Source organism: Numenius arquata, chromosome 5 (genome assembly GCF_964106895.1).
Source record: "Numenius arquata chromosome 5, bNumArq3.hap1.1, whole genome shotgun sequence".
NCBI classification, from domain to species: Eukaryota; Metazoa; Chordata; class Aves; order Charadriiformes; family Scolopacidae; genus Numenius; species Numenius arquata.
Window position 1 is genome coordinate 37,281,235 of NC_133580.1, and position 8,608 is coordinate 37,289,842.

The window sequence follows — 8,608 nt, forward strand, 5'->3', positions numbered from 1 at the left end:
TTTGTGTTGCCCCAGGACCAGAGCCCATGTTGCTGGTGGCTGTGCAGTCAGAGGTGTTGTCTTACGGCCTGCGGAGTGGGCGTGAGGAGGTGCTGCTGGCTGCTGACAAGGATCGCATTGTTTTCTCACTCGACTATGACCTGGTGGAGAGGAAAGTCTTCTGGATGGACCTGGCCACAGAGAGCATCCGCTGGCAGGACCTTGACTCGGGCAAGAAAGGCACACTGGTGAAAGGTGGGCTGTGACAGCGTGGGGTTAGCAGGGCTGGCCTCTCTGTGGCTGTGCAATCTCCAGGTTACAGTGGGGTGCCAGGCTCCGTCCCCTTGTGTGGAGAGGGGCTGGTAGGAGCAGGGTTGTGAGAAGCCAGAGCTCCTGGGATGGAGGGGACCTAGGCTGGGAGCATTGTGCCAAAGGGCCATGCAGCTGTCACCCCACTCTTGGGTGCATTGCAGGTGTGAGATCAGACTGCATAGCAGTGGACTGGCTCGGGAGGAACCTGTACTGGACAGATGGGGCAGCAGGGCAAGTGCTGGCCACTCGCCTGGGAGCTGCCTGGAGAGGAACACCAGAGTACACTGTGGTGATGGATGGAGACCTGGACCAGCCCCACTCCTTGGTGCTCCAGCCACTGGCAGGGTAAGGCTGGGACAAGAGGAAACAGGGACCTCCTTGCCATCCCTGTTCTATTTTCCTCCACAGGGGCAGGCAACAGGATGGGGAAGAGTTGGGATGGCCTCAACTGAGGCCTGTGCAACTGGGGAAGAAGGAGCCCAGGCACCTGCCCCTGCCCTGGGTGGAGCTCTCAGTGCATCCCTGATGGGATGGGAAGCTCCCCGCAGTGCCTCTGGGCTGCCCTGATACTGGGATGATGATGTGGCAGGTCTGTGGGCCAGCACCTCTCTTCCCGCTAGGTTGCTGTACTGGTCAGAGGTGGGGAGACACCCACGGCTGATGGAAGCCACCATGGATGGGAGTCGACGGCATGTGCTGCTGGACCAGGGGCTGGGCTGGCCCACAGCACTGGCCCTTGACCTCCCCACCCAGAGGATCTTCTGGTTGGATGAGAAGCTGGGCAGCATTGGTTCTGCACGTCTGGATGGCACCAGTGTGAAGGTGTGTTGGGGCTCTGGTGACGGGGCGCTGATGGTGGCCAGGGTGGATGCTCACAGCCTCTCTGCCAGGTCCTGCAGCTGGGCTGGGTCCAGAGCCCCTTTGCGGCAGCTGTGTGTGAGGGGCAGCTCTACTGGTCGGAGAGGAAGGCATGGTCCGTGCAGCAGGTGGACAAGGACAGCGGCAAGAACAGGACCGTGCTGCTAAAGCGACATGGGCAGCCCCATGGCCTCCAGGTACCTACCTGAGGGAGCCCCGAACCCTGCTGCACCAGCCCTCCTGGGGCTCCCACCCTGCATGGCCCTGCCATCCTCTGAGCATGGAGACACTGGGAGCTGTACCCCCATCTCGGTGGTCCTTGGGCAGCAGTCCCTGTGGTCAAGGGTTTCTGGTCCTCTTGGAGCATCTCTGCCTCACCATCCTGCCCCCAGCTGGGCTGCGTCCGGTCCTCAGGAACATGGTGTGGTGTCAGTTGTGCTCAGCTCCACCACTGGCAGGGCTGAGGCTGAGCCTGCCCTTCCCACAGGTGATGCACCCAGCCCTGCACCCCGTGTCCCCCAACCCCTGCGTGGCGCGTGGCTGCTCCCACCTGTGCCTGCTGAGCGCCAGGCACGCCGGGCAGTGCCGGTGCCCTGCCGGGTTGACACTGGCCGCCGATGAGACCACCTGCCTGCCCCTCCGTGATTCAGCCTTTGCTCTCCTGGTGTCACCGGCAGCTGTGGCACAGGTACCATCCTCTGGAGCCAGCCCTAGGGGCTGCTGTCCTTGCTGCTGTCAGGGGAGCAGGTCCCATCCTAGTCCTGCCTCCTTCCTCCAGGTCTACCTGAAGGACCTGCCCACAACGGCTGGATCCCAAGGCTTTCCCCAGCACCGGGCCCTGCCCTTGGCCAAGGTGGGCCACCTGACAGCCATCGACTACGCAGTGAAAGACAAGAGCCTGTACTTTGCGGAGGTGGGGGGTGACTCCATTGGGCTGCTGCGCCTGAAGGACTGGGGCCGGCTGTCCTGGAAGCAGGCGGTGGCTGTGGAGGGCACGGTGACGTCCCTGGCCCTGGACTGGCTGAGTGGGAACCTGTACTGGATAGGAGGGCAGCTGCCCAGCATCCACGTGGCAGCTGCCAGGGGGCGGTGGGCCCTGGTGCTGCTCAGCGAGGGGCTGCAGGGCGCTGCCTGGCTGGCTCTGTGCCCTCGCGCCTCCACCATGTGCTTTGTCACGGCAGCCAGCAACCGTGGGCCCAGCGCCACGGTAGAGTGTGCGGCCATGGATGGCACCAGCCGCAGGGCGGTCTGGAGGAGAGCCCGGGCTCCCACTGGCCTCACCTTCGGGGGTGCTGGCACCCGGCTGTACTGGGCAGACCGTGGTGAGTGTGGCTGAGTTGCGGCACCTAGTCTGAGGGCATGGCCCCGAGGGGCAGCCCGAAGCCCTCTCTTCCCCCCCCCAATCTGATGCCCCTGCATCTATGCCCTGCAGAGAGAGGCACCATCAGCAGCATCGAGCTGGACGGATCCCACTTCCGTGTGGTGCGGGAAGGGCTGCACGGCCTCTCGCTCTTCGCCATCGGAGAAGGCTTTCTGCTCTGGAGCACAACCTCAACCAACGGTGAGTCCATTTGCTATGTGTTGTCCAGCTCCTCCTACTGCAGCGGGACACAGGGGTCTCTGCCAGTCCCTGTGGGGTGCAGGCTGCCCCTCCCCAGGGTGAAGGGCAGGCTGGGGGTCCCCACCTCCCATCCTGAGCACCCTTGTGGGAGGAGGTGGAGCAGTGCTGACCCCATCTGTCTCCAGGCTCCAGCAAGATCTGGCACAGCCGGCTGGAGCGGGCCGAGAGCTGGTGGTTCCCAATGGAGCAGGAGTTGGTAGCCATGAGGATTTACAGCCAGTTCTCACAGGAAGGTGGGTCTGGGGCTGACCCAGCCTGGAGCATCTGGAGGATTGAGTTGTGCCCCGTGGTGGCCATGCTAACCCATGCTGTTTTCACAGGCACAAACGGCTGTGCGAAGAGCAACGGGGGCTGTGCCCAGCTCTGCCTGCCTAACCCTGCAGGGCGGCTGTGCCGCTGCTCTCCTGGCTACCACCTGGTGCGTGGGGTGGCATGCACACCGGCACTGCCCTGCCCGGCCCCGCTCCAGGCTTGCCCTGACCTCCAGAGCTGCATCTCTGGAGAGCAGGTCTGTGATGGGCGCCCCGACTGCCTTGACGGCTCCGATGAGTCTGACTGTGAGTGCCTGCCCTCAGCCGGGGTGTGCAGGGATCCTGGCTGAGCACAGGGGGAGCCTGCCCAGTCTCCCCCAGTTTTGGAAGGAGGGTCTCACCTGGGTCCCTGCTGATCTATGTCCATCCCTCCAGGCCCCTCCGTGGAGGTGGGGACGCAAGTCCCCATGGTGGCACCATCAGGTACATCCCATGTGAAAGAACAGAAACCAGCCTTACCCACAGCCGCACCCAAGTCTCAGCAGCCTGGCCCCAGCCTGCCCGCAGCCCCTGGCCCCCAGGAGCACGGAGAGCCCTTCCTGGTACCCCCCAGCACCGAGGAGGTGCTGGGAGCCATGCCATGTAGCAGTGAGACGTGTAACCTGCGCGGGGAATGTGCCATCGAGGCTGGGCGAGTAACATGCCACTGCGCCCTGGGCTATCGTGGTGACTACTGCGAGGAGGCAGAGGTGCAGCCTGTTGCAGGCCCTATCGCCCTGGGGGTGGCCGTGCTCCTGCTGCTCGCTGCCGCTGCTGTGGGGGCTCTGGCTTACATGCGGAGGCGGGACAGGCGGAGGAGGTGAGCTCTCGGGCTGGGCTGGACCAGGTACATCTGGGGATGGAGGGGGACAGGGTCTCCCCGCTCAGGGACAGCGTGATGTCCTGGGGCACTCCTGGGCAATGTGGAAAGCTCTGATCATCCTGGCAGGCTATTACGGGGGGATGTGGAAGGACCTTGGGATCTGCCCCACCTCTAGGAAATGGCCATGCCATCCTCAGTGTACTTTTTTTTTTTTTTTTTTTTTTTTTTCCCTCCCCAGGACTTCAAGCACTGCCTCCACCCGGGTGCTGACCTTGTACCACCGTGAAAGCGACCCCGAGGAAGAGGATGAGGAAGAGGAAGAGCTTCCCCCCAAGAGTGACACCTTTGTGAATGAAGCTTACGATGGGAAGGAGGTGAGTAGCATCTGGAGCAGGCCCTGGTAGGGACCTTCTGCCACCATGGGGTGCCCCAAAGGACCCCTGATATGCAGATCCCTCCCTAGGCCTAGTGCTGGCCTGGTGCCCTCTCTTGAGGCAAGCTCTGCCCTCCTGCTGAGATCTGGGGGTGCCTGGACTCTGGCTGGTACAGGGGCTGTGTCACGCTCTGCCTGTGGCTGGAGCCCCTGTGCCAAGGTGTGGGGTGGGCCCAGGGAGGCTGGCTCAGACTCATCCCTGATGCACCTGTCTGTGGTCTCTGCAGGAGCTGCCAGCCCCACTGAGGAAAGGACCATCTCACCCCGACACTGTACTTTCATAAAGGAGCTTTTGTGCAGCGTCTCTGGTGCCATTGTGTTTTGTGTGGGGGCCGGGGGGGAGGTTGGTTTGCTCTTCCCAGATCTCTAGGCTCTAGGGAACTTACAGTCTAGAGCAAAAGCTTTGGGAGGTTTTTCAGGAAGTCTCTGGCCCCAGCATACTCTGAGCCACCTGAATCCCATCCCCCACTGCAGGGTGTATCCTGTACCATCCCTTAACCACACTTAAGGCATCTCAATCCACTGTCCCTCTGCAGCAAGGCTTAGCTCGCTGACCAGGGTGCTTTGGGCTCACCTGGGGTAGAAATCTGGCTGAATAGCTCTGCAAGGAAGCTGGCTTGGCTCTTGCCCTGTTATGCAGGGTGACGACCAGGATTTTATAGTGCAGTTCTGACCTCCTAAGTGTCCCTTATAAACCCGTGAGACCAGTTTTACTGCCTCGCACCGGGCTAACTATGAAAGGGGAAATATACGCTACTTTCTTCCCTGTGATTGCTTTTTTCGCCCCTGAAGTGACTGTGTTCAAGCAAGGAGAAACCTCTTCCAGAGCAGCTTTTGACCATGGGCTCAAAGTCCTTGAGGAAGGTGCTATAACAGCTACCTGTCCCCTTTTGCAGACCTTTCTTCCCAGCTTCAGGCAAAACAGGGGGGAAATGGGTTAGCCATGCCCACTGGCTCTCAGCCCAGCCTGCCTGGCAGAAAGCCCATAACCATCCCACAGCACAGACCCGTTCCTCTTCATTTATTTTGCTGTTTGCAGAGACGTGCGGGAGGTGCTCCCCTCCCCTATGCCCAGTCCTGACAGCTACATGGTGCTAACCTATACCTTGCTTACATGGGAACACCAGAGCTGCCTTTGCCCAAACTGCTGCACGGTGCAGGAGGATGAGCTAAAAGTCACATGGAGGGACTGGAGCCAGGGCTAGCTTTTGAGGAGGTTGCAGAGATTCAAGCCAGGTCCTTGGTCTTGTTTCCAGACTGCTGTGAGGTGCCCCAAGAGAAGGGCATGGCTTGGAGGAGCAGGGGCCGGTGCTGCTCTCAGCACTGGGCAGGAGGGCTGGCCAGTGCCTACTGCTGTCCCTGTTGTGGGGTTTACAAATCCGAGTCACAAGGCAGGGTGCTCCTCTGGTCTTGTCTGTCTCGCTCGTCCTCCAGCACATTCCAAGGATTGCAGTAAGCGCTAGTGGTGGACCATGGCCCCGCCTCCAGCGAAGAGCTGGGGGGCAGTTTGGGGGCCCTGCGCTCCTTGCAGCAGTGGTGGAAGCTGAGGGCGAGGGCCAGCCCCCCCAAGATCTCCAGACAGCTTCCCAAGTAGCTCAGCACCAAGCTGTAGCCTGCAACCAGCGTGCCCCCATCTGGTGCAGGCAGTGCCCACAGCTCATGGGTGTACCAGGAGGCAGGCACCAGGCTCAGCAGCCCTGAGAGGAGCAGCATAAGCCCAGCCACACCAGCCAGCAGGTGCCGTGGCTCCTTCTGCCAGCAGCGAACCCCCAGGGCAGCCACCACCAGGCCCAGGAGGGTTAGCGCCAGTGAGGTGGGCATCATCCCTTGGGCCACCCGCACGGGTACCTGCTCAAAGTAGCCCAGCTCATCAGCCTGCCCACAGAGGCGGTCATGGCTGCTCTGCTGCTCTCCGCATATGTCCCAGATGCCCTGCTCCAAGACAAAGTCAATGGGCTGGTTGGACATGTGGCTCACCTGCCTCCAGTTGGGTGCCACCGTGCCCGTGAAGGTCAGCAGGAGCCCGCAGGGGCACAGCACCATCCCCACGATCATCGCCGTTGGCGTCCGCATGCTGGGGAGGTGGGTGAAGCAGGCTCCAGTGTGGGTTTCCAACTCCTGTTCCTGTTTGCCAGAGCCAGAGAGGTCTGGGAGCGGGGGGGCGCTCCGTCACCTGCGCAGAAGAGGTGGCACTGGTGCCCCAGGGCTGCTCAGTGCTGGCAGGGCTCCCCCGCGGCAGGGCAGTAGTCCCAGGGCCCCCGTACGGTGGCCAGCCCGCGGAGCCGGGGCGGGCCACCGTGTCCCGGCTGTGCTCAGGGCTGCGGGGAGGTGCCAGCGGCAGGAGGAAGTACAGGCAGGGCTGGCCGGCACAGGCAGGGCTGGCCGGCACAGGCAGGAGCCCGGCACAGGCAGGGCTGAGGCACAGGAGCCTGCAGGCACCACCAAAGCTCCGCTCGAAGGGAGCGGGGCTGGGATGCGGGGGACAGTCAGCCATCCCCGGGGTGCAGGTGCCACTGGGAGGTCTTGGCGTCACTCTGGGGCTTGGCGGCGGTCAGTCCCTACTCCTCCTTGCTGGGGAAGCACAGAACCTTGTTATGGCTCCCTTGATTAAACTTATTTTTACTATCAACTGAATTAATTTATGAAACTCATTAATTAAGATGAAATGTTAGCAGCTCTCAGAGTTGGTAAGGACCCCGTGGTCCTCCCCAGGCCCAGGAAACCTTCCCACCCCCAGCCTTCATCTTCTTGGTCTTCATCCCAGCAAGCATTTCCCTTTCCTTCAGGGACTGCTCCTGAGCTTGGCCCTGCTCTTCCCTTCCCAGGCTGCACTCAGAGGCCAGCTGCAGGTGCAGCAGCCTGGCTCTTGGTGGGAAAAGTCCTTGGGATGTCCACTGAAACAGGTATGGGAAGTCATCGCATTTGAGAACCCCTATGTGGGGTTTTGAGCCCCAAAAAGCACTGGTCTTGGGACTCTCCAATTTTCCCTGAATTTCTGCCAGTCATGCTGAGCCCAAAAGAGGGCAGCATCCTCTGTGGATTAATTTGGGATAAGCAACCCCAGCTGATCTGGAGGGCTGACTGCATGCGTGCCCCACAGCATCTTTGCATTGCTGGTTTCATGGCCTTGGCCACCTGGAGGGTTGGGTGGGCCTGGGCAGGCCAGCTGCTCCCCATCTCCCTTCCCCAGTCCTCCATCCTACAGCTATTTCCCTGAGGGCCCCTGAAGCCCTTCTGCTCTATGGGTGCCGGATCATTCTGGAGATGGATAGCGGAGTTGTTAGTCACTAGATCTCAGCCCAGCTGGAAGGGAGGGGTGGATTGCACTCAGCTAGAGGCTCGTGTCCCCAGCCGAATCTGCAGGGCAGCAACACTGACAGCCAGCTTTGTGTAGCTCCAGACTGGGGACACCTGGATTTGTCATACACAGCTAGTAGTTTGCTAAAATTTGGCACTCCTCAGCTGAGAAACTAAGCTAGGGGTTGCTGTTTCTCTTTCTGTCCCACTAGCTTTTTTAACTTCTTCCCTGCTCCAGCTATTGACCCTGTGCCAAGCCACCTGTTACTGCCCTTGGGGCTGTGGGTCCAACCAACAGACCAAATGCTGCCTGCCTGATGTGTTGCCCAAGGTTGCCTTCTGCTATGGGACCCCTACCCCTGATGGGACCAGGCACTGAAAGAGCCTGAAATCTTCTAGTCCCAACTCTTGCAGGAGGCTGTATTTTCCTTTCCATTTGGACACAAGATGGAGGTTTGCTGTGAGAAGACATAGTCCTCTTGGAGGAGAGGGAGGTGGAGGGAAAGGAAGGCTGGGTGGCATGGTGGCTCCTCCAGGGCTCAGGAGGTTTTTACTATGATGACAAAACACAGCTTGGTGGCAATGTTGGCAGGTAAAGCAGTGGTCACCTATGGACCGGCCAGACCGAGATGTAGCTGTGAGCAGGTGGGAAGAAGCCCTGAACCCTGCATGGCTGGTGAGGGCTTTGCTCCCTGTCCCAGACATGCAAGTGGGTCATGCACCAGCCCTGCTGGAAAGGGAGAAATTCTGTGTCTTGTTGGATTTGCCCACGTTTTTCCCAGACAGGCCAAAAAATCTAGAGGCCTGCTGCTCAGGATGCAGGGGGTGCCACAGGTGCCCCAACCCTCGGTTTTGCAGTGCCTGCCCTAGGGTGCCTCTCCAAGCAGCACCTTCCTTCTCCTCTCATCTGCCCCCCAGTGATGTTCTGTCCCTCACTCCCACAGCTTGGGTTTGGGAGGTGGCCACTGCCTGGATCTGCAGCAGCAAGCAGAAGC

At 60.7% G+C, this 8,608-nt stretch overlaps 1 protein-coding gene across 1 annotated transcript; it reads right to left on the reverse strand.

The window, feature by feature from the left end:
* Positions 1 to 5,687: 5,687 nt before the first annotated feature.
* CLDN23 (claudin 23) lies at positions 5,688 to 6,389 on the reverse strand. Its single transcript, XM_074148201.1, has one exon. The coding sequence runs from the start codon at positions 6,387 to 6,389 to the stop codon at positions 5,688 to 5,690; it is 702 nt and encodes a 233-aa protein (XP_074004302.1).
* Positions 6,390 to 8,608: the final 2,219 nt, after the last annotated feature.